The following is a 26,526-nucleotide window of genomic DNA, read 5'->3' on the forward strand; positions in this document are numbered from 1 at the left end:
GGCTCGAAGGGAATCAATGGCCAGGGCTGTGGCAGAGAGAAGGGAGAAGGCCAGGGAGAGGAGAAGGGAGGGGACAAAGGAAGAGGAGCAGCAGAGATAAGAGAAGGAGTCAGTGTCTAGCATTCTGATGGGGAGGAAAGGACAAAGGGAGAAGAATAAGGCACATAGAGCAAAGAAGGGAAATCTACAAATCAGGGTGCTTTCTTAAAGCCAGGAGGAGTTCAATTCTCCTGACAGGAGATTGGTGGCTCTACCATTTCAATAATGTGACCAACGCCCTGTGTCCCAGGCAGCAGGAGGCCTAGATAAGGGAAAGAATGAAGGAGAGAGAGCTCAGGGCTGGAAGGAAAAAGGAGGGAGGGTAAGCCAGCTGCCAGAGACTGAGGACTGCATGCTCCCTGAACTGCTGATCAAAATTCAGTTTCTCATCCAGCCAATCCCAGTGATCCCAACGTCTCGTGCCTTTGCATGAGCCAACATTTCTGCTAGACCCTATTATCTTACAGCCCCTTCTGGACTCACACAATTCCAGTAGAATTCTACTCTCCACAGAGTCCCTGACATTTTGAAAAACATCATATTTATTAGTGACATCTGACATCACTTTCAAAGATTGCTTACCTTGCCTTAAAGAGAAGCAGATGAATACCCCCTTATGCTCCCATCATCCCCACAAAACTGTTTTCAAAGACAGAACAAAACATCTGTAGTATGCACCAAATGTTTATTTTAACACACTCTCATGTTTGCACACACCGGAGAGGAAGCAGCCTGCTTCCAGTCTACCAAAGTGCACCCAGCTCAGACCTAAGGCAGCCTAAAGAGAATGGCACTCGCTGGTGTGATGGGACCCAATGCCATTAGGAAAGGCCACAGCCTGTTAGCAGGAAGACCCCAAGTTCTTTATAAACACTTTCTTGGTGGTTACATCAATTTCAATCCTATGAAAACTGGCATCTCTCCTCAGTGCCCATAAGGAGTCATCTTGTAACTTTCTACTTCTTGTTGTACTAGAATGTCAGGATGTTAAAATGCAGGCTTCTAAAAACACAAGGCTGGGCAAGTGTTCTGTGAGATTCAGGGGGAAGGATTTTTTTACATCTGGGACTACAGATAGGGTGAACAGCAAAAGGAATGGGGGATGGGTGGAGGTCAGCAAAGCCACAGGAAAAAAATGGGGGATCAGCCAGAGGCTGTGGTTCCCTTGGTGAGGGCATTCCCCTGTTCATCATGTGTAAACAGTCTTCATGAGAGGCCATCATCCAACAATAAATGTGGTGACCCACTTTCCACCTCTGATTAGAACCTCTCAGAACTAAACACAGATGATTCTTCAATGGCAGACACAGAGGCCACTACCAGGCCTAAGTGCTACATAAATCCTAGCTGCTGTTATTATTGGTTTCATATGAAAGAAAAATGAAGCAAAAAATATTCATCAAGTGCCTCCTATGTGCCAGGAAATGTACTAGGCCCTGGAGGTGCAAACAGCAAAGTGAGCCTTCAAGGAGCTGACACCCAGCAGAGGGAGACAAAACTGATGGAGGAATGGTGGCCAATGAAAGGACACCAGTCTAGGGAATCATAGAAATGTCCCTTACAAAACAGAGTGAATGACTATACTAGACACAGCAAGACGTCTGAGGTCTGGCCTGAGGCCAGCCAGTTAAGTGAATTTGCACTCACTTCCAGCCAGAAAGGCTCTGCCCCGGGGAAGGGAATGAGCCTGCTAAGTCTAAGGGAAGTAACCAACCTTGATGGGTCCTGACAGAGCACTACTGTGCCAACCCCAAGACCCCTTCAGTCAGAGGAAAGCTTCAGAGAAGCCCATTAGCGGAAGTTACTGAGGCTTCAATGGAGTTTGTTAACTACCTGAACACAGAATATAAATCACTCTCTATGAACAGTAGTGGTGGGGCTCTACTTTAAACAAAAAGTTTTATCCCCCAAAGTAATGTCGATGTGTAACCAAACTCATTAATATGACAACCCACATCTACAGTAAAGACAAACACAAAGTCTAGGAACATTTCTGGAAGGAGGAGAAGGTAATGTACTTTTCATCAAGAAGGAATGGGGGTACCTCCCAGGGCAGACAGGAGCCTGATGACATACATGGGATAGATCTCTTCTTCCTCTCCATGAAATCTGCTGGGGCACTGGGCCTTTCAGCTCCCCCTATGACAGCACTGCTGCCTTTCTCAGGCCACCCCAAAATCAGCCCCCATTTCCTGGCTCTTGGAGGAGAGCTAGGCCATGTTTATGTGATATGTTAAGCGTAAGAGTGTCCTGAACATGCTAAGTTTGTCACCTATCCTGTAGAAATACATTATAATCTATTAGTGAACTTGTATATACATGTGGCCTATAAACTGCTTTGGATTTCCTAAAATGAGGGCCTAGTTCTGTGTATTTATTTTATTTTAAACAGTACATACCTTTGGAATGAGTTACTGAAGCCCTTAGTGCAACAAGGAATTTATAGCTGGTGACAGTTGGCCATAGAGATCCGATCCCTTAAAACAAACACCACAGTGTTTATATCCAGCCTTCCCCAGGATAAGCCTCAAGGCTGACCGTTTCTGCTGTTCTGGACCACTGAAGCAAAACCAATTTTACTCTCCTGGACCTTCCATCACATCAAGCTGTGGGCCACCCCACAGAATTTGGTTCATTCTCTTCTTACAGGCCACTAAGGACGTGGAAGTCACTAAACCATGATAACTAGTTTCACAACAAATTAATACTTAGAATCTCAACCAAACCTTCCTCACTCCTTCAATAATTTAATAAGACACTGGGTTTAAATCTGCGAAAAAATGGATAATCCTTGACGTAGGACCTCCCTCAAAAGTACAGACTGAAATCCATTATCATCCCTTCCTGCGTTCCCATAAACCCTGCAGAGGGGGTCAAATCTAACTTAATAGAAGTCTTCCAGGCAGCTTAACATTCTATAGGTACCTGAAGAAGGTCATCAGGCAGGTGTAGCATCAAGGCCATCGTTCCTCTTTCCCTCCCTGTCACTAAGGGGCTGGTCAACCTTTCCAGCATGCATTTCCTCGATTAATTATTTTATGCTGTTTCTTCTACACAGTAACTGCTTATTTACCCTCATTATATAGCTAGCTCTCCACTGTCCTTTGAGTGACTCAAGATTTGGACTCTCTGGAAGTGGTGGTCCAAGATTCACCACAGAATGCATCCCTACCAGTATCCAGGTGTTGAAAAGATGAGGTTTTGATTAAGCCTCAATGAAAATTGCTCCGACATTTCCCCAATGCAATCCAGCCCACTTTTCTGTCCATCCTGTGGCTCCTCCCAATCATTCATTATCTTCCCCTGTCTTTGCCACTGTACTCTCTATCCTGGTCAGACTAGATGTGACAGGTGACTGTGGTTCAGCTCTGGGCATGGCATTTTCAGAAGAGCAATATCAAGCTGAAGAATATTCAGAGGGAAACAATCAGGATCAATCGATCCTTCACTACCCTCATACATGTGTCACCTCCAGTCCATACCAACCTCCACTACATGTGCTTTGTTTGGGGGAGCCACAGGCGGCTATGAGGCAGAGTCCAAATGATGGGGCTACTCTGGCGCTGTGGAAGTAACTATTCCCTGGAGAAACGCTAACTGATCTTCTCCCATTTTTTCATCTGATGGCTTAAGAGAGAGATAACTTCCAGGACAAGGAAGGGAGAAGCCCCACTGTACTCTGTGCTGGGCAGACCAGATGTAGACAAATGACTCTGGTTCAGTTCTGGGCATGGCGTTTTCAGAGAGGCAATATTAAGTAAGAGTGTCCAGAAGGGATCTACCAGAATGGTGAAAGGCCCCCAAGTTCTTGCCATCTAGGAGAAATTAGCTGAAGGAATTAGGGATATTTAGCCTACAAAAAGAGAAGATGGGATAGAGGGAGACAGGGGGACCTGAAAGCTGTCTTCTGTCATTTGAAGGGTAGTCATATGGAAGAAAGACTAGACATTGAGTATACTTAGGGCAAGAAGGAGGGACCAGGAGCAATGTGTGGTCAGCTGAAAAGAGGCAAATGTAGGTCTGATGTTTGGAAAATCCTCCCAAGTCTATGAGCTTCCAATGAGTGAAATGGGCAACTTTGGAGGGAAAAGGGAGAAGCAAGCTGAACATCTAGTGGATGGACTGGATGGCTTCAGAGGGGAGAAGCCAGAGGCAAGCTAAGCACTGGTAGGCAGATGGAGAGGATGGCTGGACAGCTCCTGAGATCCCTACAGATTCTATGCTTATATATTTCACCATCTTTGCCCGTTTCATTCTCAAATGCTTTTAGGGTTTACACCAAATTTTCTGTACTTGCTAGCTGTTTTAGAAGGCAGTGTGACTCCATCTTCCACCATGATTCTGTATTTTGGCAAAGGAGTTTACATTTTAAGCCAGCATGACCCAAAATGCTATCTCTGCTCACTCAGAAAGGCCACCAGGTATTTATTCGTTGGCTAGGGGCAGACAGGCTATAACTCTTCATGGTTACCACTCACTTGCTGTCATTGTTCAGTCACTTTCAGCCATGTCCGATCCTTCATGACTCAATTTGGGGTTTTTTTGGCAAAGATACTGGAGTGGTTTGCCACTTCCTTCTCCTGCTTATTTGACACATGAGGAAACTGAGGCAAGCATAGTTAAGGGATTTGTCATGGGTCACACTGCTTGGAAGTGTCTGAGGCTGGATCTGAACTCAGGAAGATGAGTGCCATCTAGCACCATTCATTTGCACAGAACTCAAAGTGTGCATGCCAAACACTTCAGAATAACTGGCCTTCTGAGATAACAAGTGCATGAGAACACAGGCTTTAAAAAGGAGAAATGAATTCCCCAAGACCTGGTAGCAAGGAAATATCTAAGGCAGAATTCAATCCCTGGTCTCCAGACTCCCAATTCCCATATTCATTCCACATGGCCAAGTTCAAGAGATGTCAGTTCTTTTATCCTTTTCCCTTCATAAAAAACCCATTTAATAGGTCAGGGAAGAGATATTTTAATTGGATACTATCATTCACGTGGGGCCCCTTTCATTTTTTGCTCTTTCCCCCCACCCCAACCTTTTCTGCATTGAAGCTGCCAAGTATTATAGCACATGCTGACTTCACGTGAAGGGTCCTATAGCTTTCTCCACCTCCCTGAAAGGATGCTGCCACCTAGTAACAGCTAACATTTATATTGTGACTACCACGTGCCAGTCACTGTACAAGGGGCTTTACAATTATCTTATTTGATCCTCACAGCTTTGGGAGAGGAGGTCTACTGCCATCCCCATTTTACAGATGAGGACACTGAGGCAGGCAGAGGTTAAGTGACTTGCCCAGGGTCACACAGCTAGTCAAGGTCTGTAGCTGCATTTGAACTCAGGTCTTCTCAACTCCAGGCCTGGAGCTCTATCCACTGTGCCACCTAGCTGCTATCTTTGTGTTTTTGGGTATGCTCATAATGAACGAGGCAAGAGAAAATGAACAGGTATCCTGTGAAATCATGCTTCTTATGCCTTTGGATACAAAATAAAACCAGCTCCCCCACTTTTTTTTGCCTCTCCAAATGAAGCCATGAGCCATCCATTTAGCTCCTTCTCTTCTCATTTTATTTATACCAAGAATGTCAATACCCATGTGACTAAGAACGTCAACTCCCTGGACATTAGACAAAAATGTCTCATGGAGCAAACTGGCACTTGTGTGAATATTGACAGGTACATTCTTGAGATCCCCTGCTTCCTGTTTCCCAGCTGACCACAATCGCTGCAAAGCACAGGAGCCCAAGACTGAGGAGCCTTTCTGGAACACCTTTGCTTCATGAGTTGCTAGGGCCAAAGAAAAGGCTCATGAGCTGCCCACTTGTGAGGACAGTGACGAGATGGCAGAAGCGGCCAGAGCCAGTCCCAATCTGTTTGCTCCCTCCCTTATGTCTAAGAACATGTTCCATCACCCCTACCTTTAAATAAGCCTCCCTGGATCTCCCTTGTTTGGAGTGTCAATGGGCTTCCCCAGTAAGGTGAGAGCGCCCCTACTGAGGGAAAGCCTGGTTTTCCACTTTCTTCATATCACCAGTAATCAGCACAGGGCCAGCACATAATAGGATCTTAATAAATACTTACTGACCTGATAAGGCTGCCCAACTCCAGCTTGCATCCCTTTCCTCTAGAGAGCCAATACATTCCCAAGCTAGGCCTAGGACCCTCCGATTTTTTTCTCTAATCCCTGCCTCCTAAACTCCACACTTCCAATTAATTACTAGACACACTTCTAGCACTAATGTCCTCTGGTGCCTAAAGCATGTCTAAAGCCAAATTCATCACGTCCCCTTTTCCATCACCTCTGTAATCAGCTTACTTCTGCCAAGATCTCCTCTGCGCATCTGATGACTCAGTTGGCAACACAGCATTATCTCTAACTTCTTTCTCCCACATTCAGTCAGCGATCAAACTTCGTTCCTTAATATTCCCACTATAATCAGGGCAGTTCAGGCCTTCGCTGTCTGTCACCAAGCCTCCTACCTGCTAACCTGCCTGTAATTATCCCCCTCAAAAAAAGACCTCCGACCTAAACATTACTAACTGAGTAATCTTACAAAGACAGGCAGGTTTGCTGAATCCCTGAGCAAACACAAGATCATAGTATAATTTTATCCTAAGAAGGGACTGTAGAGCCTATATAATACGACTCAATCACAAACATGAAGGCCTAGTAAGAAGGCTTAAGTAACTTCCTTAAAATGAAAAAGCAAACTCAAACTTTCAACAGATATTTATTGGGCAATAGAGTAAGGGAATAAAGGAATGAAAGAAAAAATATTATTTGGCTCTTACAATGTGCCAAGCACTAAGACACAGGAGAAAAGCAAGCCAGTTTCCTATTTACATTCTAATAGATTAACACTGCAATTAGCCTAACAAATCTATACAGAGAAAAAGATTTAGCTAATACTGCAAATAAAAGTTAAAGAGAAGGGGTCAAAGTCAGCCAACAAGCTTTTATTAAGCACCTACTGTGTTCCAGGTAAGCTCTGGGGATACAAATAAAAAACAGTACCTGCCCTCAAAGAGCGTATAATCTAAGAAAGAGATAACACAGAAACACATATGTAAACAAAAAGATACAGGCATGTAATAAATCGGCCATAATCTAAGAAGGAAAGCACTAACATTAAGGGCACTGGAAAAAGCTTCTTGCAGAAGGCAGGATTTTAGCAGAGATCTGAAGTAGTGGGATGGGGGAAGGGGTTAGCTAGGTGGTGCAGTGGATAGAGCACCGGGCTCAGAATCAGGAAGACTTATTTTCCTGAGTTCAAATCTGGCCTCGGACACCAGCTGTGTGACCCTGGGCAGATTAAGTAACCCTATTTGCCTCAGTTTCCTCATTGGTAAAATAAAGTGGAGAAGGAAATGGCCAACGACTCCAGTATCTTTGCCAAGAACACCCCAAATGGGGTCGCAAAGAGCTGGACATGACTGAGAAATGACTGAACAACAGAGAAGCCAAGAAATGGAGATGATTCCAAGCTCTGGGATAGCAGTAAAGAGGCATGGGGTCTGGAGGCAGTGTTTTGTTCAAGGAACTGTAAGAAAGCCTGTGTTGATGGTCATAGATTATATTATATGGAGAGCAGTAAGGCATAAGAGACTGGAAAGGCAGGAAGGGCTCTAAAAGCCAAAAAGAAGATGTTCTATTTGATCCTGGAGGCAATAAGGGGCCAATGGAATTTCCTGAATAAAGAGGTGGCACAGTCATACCTGCACTTCAGGATGCTCAATGTGGCATCTGAGTGGAAGGTGAACTGGAGCAGGAGACACCTGAGCCCAGGGGACCAAGCAGAATACTGCTGCAGCATGGCGTAATGAAAGCCTGTACCAGAGGAGTGTCAGTGGTGAAGAAAAGAAGGGGCATAGCTAGGAAATACTAAGGAGGCAGAATCAACTGGACTTGGCCACAGAGTGGACATGCTGAAGGTGTGGAAGAGAGAACCCAAGGATGACACTATGGCTATAAGTCTGAGACTGGGAGGATGATGTGACCACAACAAGAGGGAAATGAGGAAAAACGGAGAGTTAGGGAGAAAAGAGAACAAATTCATTTTCGGACAGGATGAACTTAAAGATGTCCACAGGACGTGCAGTCATAGGTGTTCCAAAGGCACACAGAATTAGGCCTACATTGTCCAAGGAATTCCTAGCCAACAGGAGAGGGAGGGGCCTAATGGAAAAAAACCAGTAAAGTGGAAAAAAAAACCCAAGTCATCAAAAATCTTTTTAAAAATCAATGTGGCAGAAATCTAAAGCAAAAGGGAACGACTGGGTCTGAAAACAATCTTAAGTCACTGGAGAAATGGCCTCGAAGAACCACGGGGCAGAAGTAAACACTTCGAGAAGCTGTTGGTGAGGCTGCCCGTCAACGGCTATTTTTTTAAAACTGAGTTACCATGGAAACGGGGATTTTTTTTTTTTTGCCAAATAAAAGAACAAATTCAACTCAATAAACATTTGTCTGAAGGCTGACGTGAAGTGGCTAAGAGAGCGGGTGAGAAGGAAAGAGCTGCCGGGCGGGAGGCGCTAACGGGGGCGCAGAGAGAGCTCCAGAAAAGCAGCCCCCGTCACCGACCCTGCGGGCTCTCACTTTCCCATCAGTCGCCAAACTTCTCCAATGCCTGCCCCGTGCCAGCGGACTCCATCTCCTGCGCTTCAGGGCCCCCCAAGCCGGCTCCTCCTAGATCACTGCAAGAGCAAGAACACCTCTCCACTGCAGAGCGCCCCTTGGCTCCCGGCTCTGAGAACCGGAGGGGACCGCGACTCCCCCCCCACCCCCGAGGTGCCCAGCACGTGTTCGCTGGCCTTTGTCTGAAGCCCTCCAGGGACCGCACCGAGGCCCAGGCTGCCCGGGCCATGTCTGGATGCTCTAAACGTTAAGAAATTTTTCCTGAAGCCAAATCTCAACCTTAATTTGCCTCCACCCACTGTTCCTAGTCCCAGCCTTCCCCAGGAGAGCCCCTCCCCACCCTCCAACCATGTACAGGACACTTTCCTCCCAGGCACCATGGGGGAAGTTCTCATCTACCCAAGAAGATCCCAACCTCACGGAGCCATGTTAGTAAGTACTGGAGATGGGCTGAAAGTGCAAGTCTTCTACAAACACATGTAGAATGAGTCGGGGGCACACTGTAATCAACATGGAAACAGGATGGAGCCAGACTGCACAGTCCCTTAGATGGTGATGACGATGATAACACTGCTACAGTGCCTACTATGAGCCAGGCACTGTGTTAAGGACTTTCCATTTATTATTTCATTTGATCCTCATGACAAACCTAGGAGTACTAGGATCATACCCATTTGAGGATGAATGACTTGCCCAGGGTCACCCAACTAGTAAGAGTCTGAAGCTGGATCTGAACTCAGGTCTCCCCAACTCCAGCCGATTCCCCGCGCCATCTAACTGTACCTTAGATGACAAATGAGAGACCACTCCAAGACTGCCACGGTCACAGAACAAGCTGAAACTATGGGATGAACTGATTCCTCAGTCTTTGGGCTGATTGATTCTGGGGGTCTCCACAGGGCAGACAGACTTTGGTTGTTAGGAGGAAGCCCCCAGCACCGCCAACTGGAGAAGATGATGAAGACAAGGTGGGGCAGGGTGGTCGGGGAAGACGACCCATCAAAGGTGCCCACCCTGAAAGCCAGAAGTGACCAATCCACGCTCTCACCAGCTTAGTAACTAGGCCAGAAAAGAAGGCAAGAGCGAGCTGCGGTCAGAGCACGCGGAATGGCTGCCCCACTGGGGAGGCGTCAGCTGCATGGGCCAAGGGGAAGGGGACACTAACCAGTCTATGAGGGCTGGGGAAGATTCCTCTGGCCGAGCAGGCCCAGACCCAGGCTAAGGATGGCTGCGCCTAGCCACAAAGGGGGTACACAATGAGACAGGTGGTCAACAAGGATTTCTACCCCAGCTGGGATGCTCACCCATCATGAGACCTCAGCCAAGTCTCCTGAATCCTCTGAGCCTCAGTTGCTTCATTTGTAAAACAAGAACACGTATACTACCTTCATCAGCATCAGAGTAAAGAAGCCATTTTGCAATACTGGGCTCTTGTTCTGAACATCCCTGCTGCCTTCTGCACCCTCCAGCCCCCTCGAGGGGCCTCGAACAGGGCACCCCAGCTCCTGATTTCACATGCCTTCGTTGGCCAGCCCCGACACCTGTCACAAACACTCACCTCCTGAGGAGTCTTGCCCAGTCTTCCTTCGTCTCAATGCCATCCCCAACTTATCCTGCACATAGTTGTGTGGGTGTCGTCCCCTCCCCCGTTAGACTGGAGCACCTTGAGAGCAGAGACTAGGCTTCTTTGCCTTTCTCTGTATCCCTAGCACTTAGCAAATGGCCTGGTGTATGACACAGGAGGTGCTTAATAAATTCAAGGTGACTGATAGGAAATCCTGGTCCTGATAGATGTGGTGATCCAGCCCCATTCCTGCCCAACCACTTCTCTACAAAGATACACAAGCCGCACAGGCCCTCTTCCCCCTCTGCCAAATGAGGACGTCGGCATTTACCAGGACAAGTCTCTCCGTGCTTACAAAGATTTACCTCTGGGAACCTCGGAGTCTTGATCTGTAAACAGGAATAACAACTGCACCTGCCTCGCAGGGTTGTAGGCTCAAGAAAGATAAAGCCTTTAAAAGCACGGAGTGAACGTGAGCTATGACTCAGTGTACTCTGAGGCGCCTCCCAAGCCTAGCGATTTTAACAGGCTCTCCTTCAGAACAGAGATAAGAAGTTCTACCGGCACATTTGGAGATTTGTAATGTCACCTCCCACAAGGGTTTCATTTCTTCAACTCCCAAGTGAATATTCTATGTAAACATTTTCCAAGTTTGGCATAATTATTCCAAGGAAATCTACCCAGTTTGGCTGGAAGACCACCTGTCAGGGAGGTTATACAAGCCACTACCACACTGAGTGGGAGGCTGGATTCTTGGATTGCTAAAATCCCTTACAACTCCAGAATGCTATGAGGAAGAGCAGAGAGCCAGTCCTAATTAGATCCACTTCCCAGAATGCTGTGATTGGGCTTCATTTCACAAGCTTTAGGAAACACCAAAGGTCAGCAGCACTCTGACCTGATTCCCTCAGTGGCACCATCTAGAAGTCCTTGCTGGTGTCTGTTCCCACTCAATTTGATACACAGGAAATAAAATGTGACTTTTTACAATTTTTTTAAACAAAACTGCTACAGTTTTCAGTTGGGAATGAACCTAAGATAATTCATGATCCTGATTCAAAGACAGATTATTTTAAAAAGGCAAATTCTTATAAGTTCTTTTCCCCCAATGAAGCTGGGGAGTCTCAACCACTTGCATCTTCATTCCTAAACTGTTACTACTCAGCGATGCACTCCCAAATACTAGACTGGACCATAAGAATGATGAAAGGAGCAGTCTCAAAGAAACCTGGGAAGACCTGCATGAACTGATTCAATGGAACCAGGAAAGGGATGTATACAGTAGCAGCACGTTATAAAGACAAATGACTCTGAAAGACTTTCACAATCTGCTAGACGCAATTACCAACCACGATTCCATCAAGAAGCTTGTTCCCATGCCCCCACCTTCCCTGCACCCCTGGAAGAGAGTTGACAGACACAGAGAGCAGACTGAGGCATAAACTTCTGGGACATGGCCAATGTAGGAATTTTTGATTGACCACGCACATATATTGTAAAGGTTTTGTTTTTCTTTTGTTTCCTGGGTTGTTTTTTTTCCCTCAATAGAGGGGATGGGAAAACAGAGAAAATAGATTTCTATTAATGGGGGGGGGTGAGAGGGAATTAAATTAAATTTTTTTTGAATGTCCAAAACTGACTCATCACCTCCCTCACAAATTGTCCTCTCTTTCTAACACCAGGAATCAAGGGATCCTATTTCTGTCAGTGATGCCACCATTCTTCTAGTCTCCCAGACTTGAAACCTCAGGAAACATCTGATTCTCCTCCCTTTCCATCTATCAACCAACAACCATAAATTAAGTTCTCATCATGTGCTAGGCACTGTGCCTTGGGAAACAGAGAAGAATTATCCTCTCCACCAAGGATGGGTAAATAGAGGCTAAGAAATAGGCTGAGTCTTACCAGAAGTCACAACAAAGGAAACAGTGAAGCTTTCCTGGGACAGATATAAGGGGTGAAATCGGAAAACTAGACCAGAATAGTGTCATGGAAGCCAAGGGGAAAGAATATGTAACAGAGCACTGGCTCTGGAGTCAGGGAGACCTGAGTTCAAACCTGACCTCAGACACGTGACACTTAACCAGCTGCATAACCCTGGGCAAGTCACTTAACCCTGACTGCCCCCCCTCCCCAAAAAAAAGTATTTGTAGGAGAAAGGGAAGATCACAGGTGTCATAAACTTCAGAGAGGTCAGGCAGAAGGAGGACCAGAAAAAAAAAAGGCTTTGAATTTATCCAAAGGCTTTGGGTTCCAGTAAGAGAAGAGTTTCCAGGGATCACAAGCCAGATGGCAAGTAGTTGAGTAGTAAAGACATGGAGGCAGAAAGAGCAGATGATTCTTTCTGAGTCTGACAGTGAAAGGGAGGAGATAGAGAGAGAAGAGCAGAACCACAGGAAGGCTTTCAAGGATGGGGAGATCTCACTTAGCACATTTGTACACAACGGGAAAGGAGCCAAGAGATAGGGAGAGAATGAAGATTAGAGGTGTAACTGTGGATGGGGCAAGCTCCTTGGAAAAGATGAGACTGAGAGCAGGAGAGGAACTGACCTTGCAGGGAAAGAGCCAACTCTTCCTCCAGAATTAAAGTAAAAGAGAGGATGAGTGAAAGCGGAGAAGCGAACTGAGGAGGCATGGAGAAAGAGAGATGATGAGCAAGGTCAGGATGGCCTCCCTCAATTTTCTCAATGAATCCCCCTATCCAGAGAAATACTGGGTAACCTTTGCCCAAAGTCTCTGATCATTCTGGACTCACCTTAACATCATCCTCCAAAAGGTGGAAGGATCAAGATCAACAAAGGGGGCCTGCATCCAACAGGAAGGAACTAGTTGCTGGGGTAAAACGAGATGAAAAACCTCAAAGGCAAAGGGACCATTCCCTGCTACAGCTGGTGAGAGAAAAGGAGAGCTAGGTGTGGTGGGCCATGCACCCTGGATTCCATCCTCAAGCTGTCCCTCCACCCATGTCCAATCAGACGCTTCCAATGCTGTGTCCACATCCACCACATCACTCGCATCTCCACTCCCGCAGCCACTGTCCCTAGACCAGGCCCTCATCACCTCTCTCACCAGGACCACAGCAACAGCTTTGAAATGCACCTCCTGCTTCCAGTCTCTCCCCTTCCCTCCCCTCCCCAACCCTTCTCCACACAGCTGCCAAGGAAACACAGGTGTGTCCATGTCACTAATGCACAAACAGTTACCTATTATTTGTGCCCCAGGATCAAATACAAAAGCCTCAGTTTGGCTTTCCAGGCCCTTCACACTCTGACCTGTCCAGGACAATCACACCTGCTACAATCCAGCGAGACAGAACTACTTGGTGATGTTCACACAACACTGCCTTTCCCACTTCCAAGCTCTTATCCAAGCTTAGAATGCACCCCCTTTTCACCTTATCTCTGAGATTAAGTCTTAGCTTCCTTCAAAGTTCAGATCAAGCCCCACCTCCTTCCTTCATGAGGAAGATCTCCACCCCCAGTTGCAGGAGCCTCTCCCCATCTTCCCAAATAACTCTATTTACTTATATACTCTCCTCCCCCAGTGACTGGAAGCTTCCTGAGGGAAGGAAGTATCACATCCTTATCTTTGCATTCACGGTGCCAGGCACAGTAGCAAAGACTTAGTAAATGCTCAGTGACTGAAGTACAAGTAGGATCCCAAGCACTCAAATTTTACAGGAAAAGTCAGCCCAGGAAGTACAAGGGGGTCTCAAGACTGAAATTCCAGGGACACAAAGAGAAAATTCTGATTAAGAAGAAAAGGGTGGGCGGCCATCTGTACTCTCTCCCCTGGGCTCCAGGCATACATCTCCCACTGCCCACTGGACATCCCCACCCAGACATGTCCCACTGGAACCTTAACCTCCACACGTGCCAAACGGAATGCACGTCCAAGACTATAAACACTTCCCAAAGAAGAATGCAATCTTTAAGTGACCATGTGAAAATACACACCAAATCACTCAGAGTAAGAAAGTGAAAATTTTGAAAAGAACTCAAGTTGCGACTCATTGTTTGCAAATAGGAAAAGATGAAAAAAGACTGGAGAAGTCAGGGCTGCTGAGGATGGGCAGGGCGGACAAACTGATGGGGCTTTGGTGGAGCTGCCTTAGGGTCCAATGACCCAGGATTCCAACTCAGAATCAGGCAAGAAAGAGGACTAAACTGTGTGTGACGTGACCAAGTGATCCCGCTGGCGGATGTGAAAGTGAAGGTGGGAACCAAGGTCCCTAAGAGACTAAGACTTCCATCATCCCTCTCTGTGCTCATAAAGGGCTGGGAACAAAATAGCATGTGTACTGGGTAGAGAAAGCCTGGAGAAATCATGGAATGAGACTGTAATGAGATATAACTGGGCAGTGACAGATGACAACTGAGGAATGCAGAGAAGACAACTGAGGAATCCTGAGAAACATAAGAAGATTCACATGAACGGATGCAGGGGAAAAGAAAACACAGCCGAGCCTGGTACCCCTACTCACTGACAACCCAGGTGGAAACGCCAAGATCATGAAAAGGGAGTTACACTCCCAAGTAATGGCCAAGGGTGAGAAAACAAAACCCCAAGCCTCCTTCATGACAACAGGACAGCCGTGAGGACAAAATGCCATGGGCATAGTCAGTCAGACAAGGCATCACGGTATAATATTGTTATTTTTTATCATCACAAGGGAAGGAAAGAATGTGGTCAAAGGGCACCAATAAGAGGTATTTCGAATCAGAATTCATTTTATTTCTCTCCTGGTCACCCTGGCTTGTGATCTCAGAATCCCCTTCCTCTCTCTCCCTCTTCCCTCCATATCCAATCAATGGCCAAGTACTGACAATTCTACCTCCTCACAGCACAAGCACCCTGGACCAGGCCCTTATCACCTCAAGCAGGACAACTCAATTGCTTCCTAACTGGTCTTGCTGCATCCAATCTCTCATTTCTCTGGTCAATCCTCCCCACAGCTGGGTACGCCTAAAGAGGAGCTGTGATTATGTTACTCCTGTGCTCAAGAAACTTCAGGGGCTTCCCATCGTCTTCAGGATGAAATCCAAGTTCGTCTTCTGTTGGGCACTGGAAGCCCTTCACAATCTGGCTCCATCCTACCTTTCCAGCTGGATTACACATTAGCCCCATTTCCTGTTCCTCATATATAACATACCATCTCCCACCTTCATCCCTTTGCGCAGGCTGTCCTCCATGCCTGGCATGCTGTCCCTCTTCCCTTTTGCTTCATAGAACCTCTAACTCTCCAAACTTGGCTCAAGCACCTCCTCCTTCAGGAGGCCTTTCTTGACATCCCAAGTTGCTATTTCACACACACACACACACACACACACACACATACACACACACACACACACACACACACACACACTACTGTGTATTTATTTTATGTCTACCCTGCAGTTACCTATGGGTGACCATCCCCTTCAAGGGGATGGTCTGTCTTGCTTTAGATGCTTTTTAAAAAGTGCCTGATAACTGGTTGCTGAAAGCAGGGGTCCTTTTTTTGTAACCCTTGAGTAGTCTAGTGAAGACTACAGACCCCTTTGCAGAATGTTTATAAATGCATAAAATAAGAGGATTACAAAGGAAACCACTTCTATCCAAATGATTACCAAAAAAGTTAAAAACCAAAACAAGCCCTACCCCAAAGCTCGTGGATCCCAGGTTAAGGGCCCTTAGTCTAAAGCGACCAATGTGGGGGCAGCAGGGTGGTGCAGTGCACAGAGCACCAGCCTGGTGCTATTCAATACAGTCTCAAAAACCAGCTGTGTGACCCTGGGCAAGTCACTTAAACCCAACTGCCTCCCTCCTCCCAAAAAAGCCAGTTGTGGGTAGAGTGACAACTCTCTTAGCCCATTTTGATTGTTTTTTAAGACACTCTGTACATAGGTTAAGAGAGGTAACATAGGAAGACAAGAGAATAGCCTGGCCCAGGAATAAAAGCATCGGAAGAAAGTACAAAGTTTAAGGCAAATTAAGGCTCATGAGCAAACCCAAAGACAATAAAAGGGGGGCAGAGCAGGGGGGGGCTTTCTTAGCTTCAAGGAGGAAGAACAGGCAAGAATGTCCACAATCTCAGCTTAGACTGGACAATTACAGATGACGGAGACAAGAAGGTTGTTTCCTCTGGTATCAGGAGAAAGATCTCTTTGACCAGACAGAACAAAATACGGCTAGTGGGAGGCAACACTGAAATCCAATCTCTGAAAGAGGAAGCTGGAGGACTCCCAAAGGCTGGGTTGGACGAAAAGGCCTCCTCCAACTCCCAGGAAGAGTCCTTGAACCTGTGATCTGGGCTCCAATGGCCCCTCCCATGTCTGCCCCACCCTTTCCAGCTTGAAGATGACTGTTTTTTTCTAAGAGACAGAGGCAAAATCAGAGTTGAGGAGTTCTGATCCCTCTCAATTCTTACTCTGTTCTTGTCTTTCCAGCATTCTCTTCCCTTCACCCCTAGAAAACCCTCCAGTGGAGCCCATGCCTGGTTCTTGCTTACAATATTTAGACCACACACCGACTGGCCTTGAAATCGAGATCTCTGAGTTCAAAACCTAGCTCTGCTCACCAGCCAAACAACCATGTTCATGTTGCTTCCCGTCTCTGAGCCCATTTCTTCTGCAAAATGAAGCCAACCCTTGTAACCCTTTTCTCGGAGAGCGCTGACCACAAGTTGCTACTGTATGGCAATACCAGGTTCTAGTACCTTCTTGCTTCACCATACTGGCCAGCAGTGTCCAGAGAGGTCTCTTATGCTATTAAGAGGCTTCAGCTGGAGATGGGTCTTTTCAAATCAGAGATGAAATCTGACCTCAGCCTAGTCAGCAAGGCTACTGCCTCACCCCCCGGATGCCTCCACAATCACTCTTTGGGGGGAAGAAAGGCATTGTCTGAAAGGGCTTACAAATGCCAACCTGTAATACACCTTCTTTCAAGTAGTTTCTGAGAAAAGACAGCTATGAAGGGTCAACCCAACAAATTAAAAATTCTTTGAATAGGGGCCAGTAATAAAAACACTGAGACATCAAAAATTTCGACAATACTGATTCAATTCAGTAACAATTTTTTGCATAATCCTGATGATAGCTTATGTGTATCTACAAAGTACCTGCCATACACCCTCTACTGAGCAGTTATACAAAGTCAGAGTTTGCAACATAATAACAGCTAACATTTCTATTGCACTAGGTGCCAGGCACTGTGCTAACTGCTTTACAATTATTATCTTATCTGACCCTGGGAGGTAGGTGCTATTATCCCCTCTTTACAGATGAGGAAACTGAGGCAAACAGAGGTTAGTGACTAATTAAGCTAGTGTCTGAGGCCACATTTGAACTCAGGTCCACTAAGTCCACAGTTATGTACATAGTAAGTTTGGGGAGAGACATCCCTCTTTTTGTGTTTCTTCTGGAAAGCTGAACATCAGGCAAGACAGAAGGCAAACCAGATTAGGATGAAAATTTCTTTACAATTAGATTACATAACTCAAATTTTATCACAGAATCTCCAACCTAAGGAGCCATCTAGTCCAAGTCCTCCCCAAAAAAAGAACTAAACTACAATCCATGGCTAGTGAGGTCGAATTTGAAGTCTGGTCTTCCTGACTCCAGGCCTGACACTCTATCCACTGCGCTGCCCAGCAGCCCACAGAGTGAAGGTAAGGTAGAATAAATAACAGCACCATTTGAAATAGAGCTACTATTATAAATTTTCACACACATTGTGTCATTTAATCCGCAAACCATCTGTGAGTTAATCACTTCCCCGATGCGGAAGCTCAGGCTCAGAGCTTCAGCTATAAAGCGGCCCACACAACTCGAAGCCACCAGCATCATTTTTCTTCAGGGACTTCAGTCCAAAGCCACACAGACAGGGACAGTGTCAGGAGTTGAATCCAGATCTCAGCACTAGCCAAGTTCCACCATAATACAGAAAGCGACTCCAAGTTTGGCCTTAAATAAGAATGTCCAGACACGACTTCTAGACAGTCATTACAGTTGAAAAAACATACTGTTCTTTGTCAGAGGGAAGAACAAGATGAAAATCAAGGAAAATTCTTCCAGCTTAAAACAACAGTCAATGGAAAAGCATTGGGCAATACTGAAGGGAGCAGGTTGGCCATTTAAAAAACCTACATGCTGCTATCTCCAAGAAGGCTTCACTCTAGCATCAACTAAGAAAAGCTAACCTGATCATTCGACCAGCCCATTTCTGTCAGTCATTCTTTAATTCAACACAGTAAATACAGACAAAAGTAAGAGATAGGCCCTTCCCCCAGGTAGTTTACAGTCTGGTAGGGAGAGGTACAGACAAATAACCCCATAAGAGGTAAATAAGCCAATGCTCCCTGAGGTCTGAGGGACGATCAGACTGAGAGATGAGGAAAGAAGATCCAATGAGACAAACAGCTTCTGAGCTGGACTTTAAAGTATGAGGGGAGACATGGGATAAAGAAGGAGATGTGAGAAACCAGTTAATGTAAAAGAAATATGAGAGGGACAGAGAAGGAAGGACACAGGGAGGAGAAGAAGAGAGAAGGAAGGGGAAAGGAGGGAAGATGTAGAGGGTGAGAAGAGGGGAGGACAGGGACGGGGAGAGAGAGGTGGAAGTGGCATGACAAAGATCTTTAGGTATATGAAGGGCAGTCATGGAAAAGTGATTAATTTATTAGTCACTAACCTGTTTGCCTCAGTTTCCTCACCTGTAAAGTGGGGATAATAGAAGAAATAGGGTAGAAGTTGTAGAAAGGCCACTTCCAATTCAATCAATATAAAGGAAAGCTTCCTAGACTAGTTGGGCTCAAGGAATGAGCTCCCCATCCCTGGAGATCTTCCAGCAGAGGCTGTATAAGGCCACGGCAGTTAAAAGAGAGATGAGTGGGAGTGTGCAGAGACTGGGCTGGATTACTTCTGAGGTGCCTCTCAGCTCTTGGAGTTGGTGCTTATGGAAGGCTCCAAATACCAAACTAAGAAGCCAGAACTTTGTTCAGGCAGGCAATAGGGAGCCACAGAGCTCTGCATAGTGACTGAAAGGCTGGCAGCACCAAGTGCTGCTCAGAGAGACCTATAATTATGGGGATGGGGGGGTGGGGTGGAAAGAGGATGGGTACAAGGGACACTACAGAGGTAAAATCCAAAAGGATCCCTAAAAAAACCTGGCATTATCTTAATCTTATACTTCCATCCTCCGTAACAGTGGTTCTTAAACTTTTGGGTCCCAAGACTGCTTCATACTCTTCAAAATTACTGAGGACACCCCTCCCCAAGATCTTTTCTTTATGTGGGTTCTATCTACTGATACTTGCCAAATTAGAAATAAAAATGTCTTAGTAGTATTAATCAAATGAAATAATATCAGTAAAAAGCCCTTAGCACAGTGCCTGACACATAGTAGGTACTATAACAATGCTTATTCCCGTCGTCTCACCCCCTCCCCCTACTTCCATGGAAGTAGTTTTGGGACTTCGGAATCCCCAGGTCACACTTGAAGCACCACTGATCTTTAAAGCATTTGTCCCCCAATCTCTTCTCTTCCTGTGAAATGTCTTTCAGGTTCGTTCATTCCATTCTTGCTAAGCCCCTGCCCATCATGTTATCCTCCAGCCTCCAGCCAGATCTGCAATGAAAGCCTGGGTGCCGCCTCCCAGCGCAGGCCTGTATCCCTTGGGTCAGCTTTTAGCTGCTGCTCCATTCCCCAGGCCCCACCTCCTGTCAATCCTTCAGGATTCCTGGATTCCCTGGGATGGGGGCTTCCTCTCTCAAGGCAGACCCAACCAGGCTTCCCAAATTTCTGTTGCACCACCACCTCTTCCAGCTGATTTCCCACACTTCCCAAAATACATCCAGCATTCCAGTCAAACCAGTCTCCTGGCAATATCTCCCTTTGGCCCCTGTCATTACCCAAATCACTGACAAAGTCCAGCACTCTCCTCCACCTACTCCAATCCCGCCCAACTCTTCGGGGCCCAGCTCATCGGCCTTCTTCCCAGAGACTCCAGACGAACCTTTCTACTTCTCCAAAGGACCACATGTCCAGTCAGTAATGGATGACACACATCTAGTCCTCTGTATACGGAGAACACCCTGAATTTTAACATGCACAAGAGAGATTTCTTGATCACTAACTCCCAACAGTTCACACCCACAGATGGAAGCTTCTCTTTGCCTTCCATCCTATGCAACTCCTGCCCATGTTTTCCCATCAATCTTAGAATCAAAGGATTTAGAGCTGGAAGGGACTTTTTCAGAGGCCTACAGCTGAGGAAACGGAGGGGAGATAAGCTGGCTTCCCCATGGTCAGAGAGGCAGTAAGTGAGCCGGACCTACCATCATGCTGCCTAAACTAAAAGCCTCCCCAAGAGCTGGTGGCCTTCATCAATCAATCTTCTTAATAGATGCCCCTCAATAAACACTGCTTGGCTAATGAAACACAGCCTCCCAACATTTCCAAATTGTGTGCATCTGCCCCTGTCGACGTCTCACCTTCTGTTATTTCTAAAGATTGATTGATCTATTATGAGAGCATGCTGTTGGATGATCCCTGACCTGGACCTTGCAATAAATACAGTCGGAGACAGAAGATGGACCCAGCCTCAAAACTCAACAGTGCAGACTCGGGAGTCAAGAGCACTGGGCTTCCAACCCCACCTCACATGCTCACTTTCCAGAAGACTCAGTCTCCTCATCTCTAAAAGGAAAAGGTCGAACTAAATGGTCTCTGGCAGCCCCTCCGGCTCTAGATAGAGCTTCCTATGAACTCTTCCCCTGCCCCAGTAGACTGTGGCATATTCCCTGTCTTTCCTTGCACCCTCATCACTTAGTTGCCATAGTTATGCCCGGGACATAAGTGTGCGATAAATTCCTGTTGACATGAGTCAACTGCACCAGAGAAAGATACATTCTACCCCCTTAAATGTTCCTTTCCCTATTCTACAAGTTTTGATGCTGCTGCTAGTTGGGTTTTTGGTTGGTTTGTTGTTTTTTGTCTTTTAGAGAAGAGAAGGGAAGAAGTGGTAGAAGGCAGACAGGTTCAGCAACATTCAATCAGCCAATAAGCTTTTGTTAAGGGTCTGAAGAAAGGGTCTCTGGAAGTTCACAGTCTAAAGGAGAACGCTGGCCAAAGCATCTCCACACCTAGCTCACACCAAGACAGATGCCAAGCTAGAGGGGCCAGAGGCCAGCTAGTCCAACAAGTTACTAAAACTTACTGCTCCTCCTGCTTCATGTGGAAAATGAACAGACTGGAAAAGAAGGTCTCCTAGGAGCCCTCAAACCCTCAATTTTTGATCTACAGCCTCAGGCATCTATTCTCCCCTCCCTCTCACGCTCTGTTCAAACCCTTCCCAGATCTTGCCTACATGTTTCCCATTCATCCCCTAAGAGCTACCTCAAGACCTGTCAACAAATATTTATTAAGCACCTACTATGTTCCAGGCACTGAGCTAAGACCCAGGGATACAGAGTGACGCAAAAACAGTCTCTGCCCTCAAGGAGTTCATAATCTAATGGAGGAGACAACAAGCAATACAGTCAAACAATGCACAGACAAGATAAACTGGAGAAAAACCTCAGAAGCAAGGCACGAGAATTAAGAGGCCTGGGAAAGGCTTCTTACAGAAGGCAGAATTTTAGCTGAGACATGCACAAGTCCGGGGAGCCAGGAGGCAGAGACAAGGGAGAAAATTCTAGGCATGGGGGCTGAGTGAAGAGGAGTCCAGAGATGGAGTGTCTGGTATGAGCCATAGCAAGGAGGCCAAGGTCACTGGATCATAGAGTGCACAGAGAGAAGTAAGATGTAAGATGACTAGAGGGGGTGAGGGGTAGGGGTGGGGCAGAGCTTTAAAAGCCAGAGAGAGGATGTCTGACCCAGCTGTCTCCAAGCAAAGAGGCACAAGCCATTCTCGTAGCTTCAGTGGGGACCAATGGGAATAAAGTAAGTTGTTAGAGAAAAGTCTTGCTCAGGATGAAGAAGTACTTTCAAACAATTAGGAGGATGTTATCGATGGAGTTCATCCTTCAGGTGGGGTCTGACTCAGGTGACTTCTAAAGTCCGTTTCCAGTCTAATGTAACATGAAGCCTTGATTCAGCTAGAGCTGTTCAAAATGCAATGGGTTGTTCCAGGAGACTACAAATATGCCTTCACCGTGGGTGTTAAAACAGACCCCAATGGTCAATTCTGGAGGCAGTAGGAGAAGGAATTCCTGCAGAGGGAGTGGACAGAAGTAGAAGACCTTTAAGGTCCCTAGGATCCTGTGATCTGTCCAAGGTGATATATATGCATATTTCACCAAATGATTCCTCCTTCTACCCCAACGCCCAGGTGCCAAGGGACCAAAGTCCATGTTCACCAGGTTCTCTCCCCACCCCGTACCACCCGGAGACCGTTCCCACCCTCACTTCACAGCAACTGTACTGGAAGGAGCTTTGTGACTGACCAGGTTCCTGCTAACTAGGGGCCTTCAGCATTGTGGACACCTAGGGCCAGAGAGTAACTCAATATGGCCAGTAGCAACACATCTTTCAGGCGGAAGGAGATGGGAACACAGGGAAGCCTCGTGGCTGGGCATCTAGATCCTGGTTCCTTAATATCAACAATAAAACTTTTTAAAATTTCAGTAGCAGGCAAGTCCTTCCACTCCAATGAAAAGAGCCTAAAGAATTCTTTCAAATCTCAATATGCTTATTAGTGTCAACAATGAAGAACAAAGGACTGGATGCATCACAACATAACAAGTATGAATTTTCTCTTCTAGAACTAGAGAAACTATGCTGAATGGTGTATCACTATCATAAGTCCATAAAAATAGAGAAATCCCAGTCAATTCTAAGAAGTGCTTTTAACTTCTGCCTAATTGCACATGTCCAATAACAATTACACATATCATTAAGTGTTCTAAATTTGAGTGGTTCCCAAAACAAAATCATTCCTGTGGGCTCAGCCTGCTGCTGCTGCCATAGCAGGGTATGGGTGACAATTTTTCTTTAAAGAAGTAAAGAGAACATGGGTCACAACACAGTGTATCGAGCATCCTAATGGAGTTTCATGAAGGGAAAAAAGATATCGTGGGAGAAGGCAGACAAAATGAATCTTGAAGCACTGAGTAGCACCTAGATAACCACAAGGAGTAGGCCTGCTAGCTGAGAAGCAAAGAAACAGCAAAGGCGAGAGAGAAAAAGGGGTGGGGGGGAGTCAGGGAGTGAAGGGGAGGTGGGGGAGGTGGAGAGGGAGGCAGGGGGAGAAGGGGAGAGGGAGGGAGAGGGGGGAGAGAGGAGGAGGGGGGGGAGAAGGGGGGAGAGAGGGGGAGAAAGGGAGAGAGATGGGGAGAGAGGGGAAGAGAGGGGGAGAGAGGGGGAAGAGAGGAGGAGAGAGGGGGGAGAGAATCCATCATGCTCGATTCATTCTAAGATCAAGCAATAGAGGACAGCCCTGGCTAGGCTCTCTTTCACTTTGGGGAATACATGGTAAGTCAGAACTGTAATGCTCGGAAGAGTATTATTAAAAGTCTGAATTCTACTCCAGATAAGACATTGCTGAGGTTTTTTTGAGCAAATAAGAAGATAAAAATCACCAAAAAATACACTTTAATAAAAGAATTTGTTCATGATCTCAACTTTTCACTGGATGCTGCCATATGGTCTTATTAAGACATCAAAGTAGCAGGTCTAGGTAGACAACAAAAATTCAAGTGAATCCAAAGGGACCATCTGGGGCTTAGGACAGGCAGACCATCGGGCAGAAATAAGTCTGAAACAGAACACCTGAAAAATTTCCCATCCATACTTTCTGTGATTCTATTAATCATTAAATCTGTTTTTTTTAAAGCACAACGAACAACTGTTCAAGTATCAAACCAATAAAAAGCCACAAAACAAGAAAGCTAAACACCACGTTCACTAGGTCCAATTCAACAAACATTAGACACCTACTGTGTGCAAGGAAACAATGTAGGTGGGGATGCAAAGAGAAAAAAAGGGAAATTGTTCCTACCCATGAGAAGCTTGTGATTTACCAGGGGAGGCCAATATTCTAGGTCACACAATAGAGCTTTTAAACAGAGTCCGATGGTAACCCATCTCACTGCCCAAAGTGTAATATCTGAGCTCGAAGCCCGATGACTACAAGCAGGATACTGGCGAATGTAAACATGAAAAAAGAGGGAAGGCAACTCTAACCCTGATGCTACAGGGAACATGACGACACCCTGAGAAGGATGCCTTGGAGTCCGCATCCCAGCTCTGCCCGGTCTCGTCATCCGTGAGCAAGCGGTGATCTCTGCACTGACCACCTACCAGCGTCGGTAGGAAGAGCCAAAGTCCTCAAGCGTCCTATAAACGGACTTCCCTGGGGCTCAGCGTGGGATGTCGAAGCGCCAAAGCCTGGAATCGTGGGGGCCACGAAGGGCTCCATACGATCGTGGGTAAAGTCCCCTCGTGAAACGTTCCCGCGGGGATCCGACACGGACACTCCACGAGCAGAGCGAGGCGCGAGCGGCAGCGGGGACCACCCCGTCTCCCTAGCATCCCCACAACGCCACGCGAGGGGAATTCCTGCAGGATTTCTGTGCCGGGCGAGGCTCGCACCCTGCCCCGGCCGTGTGACCTTCAGCAAGCCTCCGTCTCCTCATCTGCGAAATGGGGGCGAGGCCCGCGGCGCCCACTGGACACAGCGACCCAGGCTGTTACTGCTACTTCCCTGGGGAAGGGCTCGGGCTCGGACTCGTCCTCCCCTCGGCCTCTCGCTTCTGCGGCGCGTCGGACCCGGGGATGCAGGTGGCGGGGCGACCTTCAGCCCACCCCCCACCCGGGAGCCGAGGGGAGGCCGGGCCGGACTCTGCGAGAGCAGCCCGCACCAGCCATCTTGGGCGGCCCTGGGCTGCCCTCTCCCCCCCACGCTTCCATTCAAATTCACAGCGCGTCTCCATCCCCCCCGCCCCAGCTGGTAACCGGGCAGAATAGGGGCAAGGCCCGGCCTCCCCCGGGGCCCCCAAGGCGGGGGCGGGGGGGGGCCTTGACAGCCCGGTCAAGCCTGGGCGGGGCCTCGGGTCACGGCGGGGGTCCTCCCCGCCCCCCGCCCGGGCACTCACCACACCATGCCGTAGGCGCCCTCGCCGATGTAGGAGAGGTTGGTGTAGCGCGGGCCCACGTCGAACACCTGCCCGCGGACCATCTCGGGCCCCGCGCCGCCGCCGCCTCCCGCCGCCGCCGCCATGATGGCTGCCGCCGCCGCCGCCCGGGCCGAGGGGAGAGGGAGGACGAGGAGAGGGCGAGGAAGCCGAGGAGGGGGCGCCCACCGCCGAGCCGCCGGGACCTGCGTGCGGGCCCCCCGGAGCGCGCTGCCGCCTGCTGCCTCCCGCCCGCTGCCCGCTGCTGCCGCTCCTACCGACTGACGGCCCGACTGCCCGACTGACTGGCGGCCGGAGGGCGGGCGGGCGCGCGGCGAGGGGCGGGGCCTGCGGCGGGCGCGCGCCGATGCGGAAGGACCGGCTGCCGGGGAGGGGGAGGGGGAGGGGCAGCCGAGGCTTCGCGGTCACGTGGAAGGGGAACTAGCTGGGGGCGCGCACGCGCACACGCCGCGGTCCCAGGAGAGTCGGGGAGAGGGAAGACGAAGATGTAGACTGGGACTAGGACAAGGGCCGCGGGAACCTGAGGAGGCGTCTGAGGGAGAGCGAGAGGGAGGACCGAAAGGAGGACCTCCGTCCGGGTTGGCGGCCACCGCACCCACGCACCCCCTGCTGACGGAAAGCCAGAGATACTGGAGTACGCATGCGCCTAGAGGCGCCGCCGCCCGCCCACACGCAGCCGTGCGCCAGCGCCCCCCGCAGGCGGTTGCCGACCCGCGCCCGCCACATACACGCCCTGGACCCAGACCCAGACCCAGAAATAGGAAGCCACGCATGCGCCCCACGGCCCTGCGGGCGGAATCCAAGCTCAGCCGCCCTGCCCCCAGCGTGTCGTGCAGCACGGCGCCCTGGTTCCCCGAGGGATCGCTGATTGAGGACCTAATGTGTGCCCGGCGTTGTGCTGTGTTCCGGGGGTGCAGAGAAATGCACAAGTCAGCCCCTGCCTTCGAGGGGCTCCCGGTCTAATTGGGGAGCCCCCAGATACGCGGGGCAGCCCTCCTGGCAGCCCCAGAGACCCGCATGCCAGATGTGCCCAAGCACGCAGGCAGGCAGAGTCTCCGCCCAGGACAGGCAGGCCCTGAGATGCCCGTGCATGCCCTCCCCCTTGGGGTCGGCGCACCACCTGTCCTCACACATCCATCCCTCTACCTGGGCCCACACACAGCCCTGC

The 26,526-nt window shown here is 48.1% G+C and overlaps 1 protein-coding gene across 1 annotated transcript in view; it reads right to left on the reverse strand.

Annotated features, from left to right (window-relative positions):
* The window catches only part of MAPK1 (mitogen-activated protein kinase 1), a 79,798-nt gene extending 54,140 nt beyond the window's left edge, over positions 1–25,658 (reverse strand). Inside the window, exon 1 of the mRNA XM_036755964.1 lies at positions 25,320–25,658. Within this exon, the coding sequence (XP_036611859.1) occupies positions 25,320–25,444 (125 nt within the window). The 5' untranslated portion in view covers positions 25,445–25,658. The remainder of the gene's footprint in view (positions 1–25,319) is intronic.
* Between the last annotated feature and the right edge of the window lie 868 nt (positions 25,659–26,526).

This window comes from Trichosurus vulpecula, chromosome 1 (genome assembly GCF_011100635.1).
Source record: "Trichosurus vulpecula isolate mTriVul1 chromosome 1, mTriVul1.pri, whole genome shotgun sequence".
Lineage (NCBI taxonomy): Eukaryota > Metazoa > Chordata > Mammalia > Diprotodontia > Phalangeridae > Trichosurus > Trichosurus vulpecula.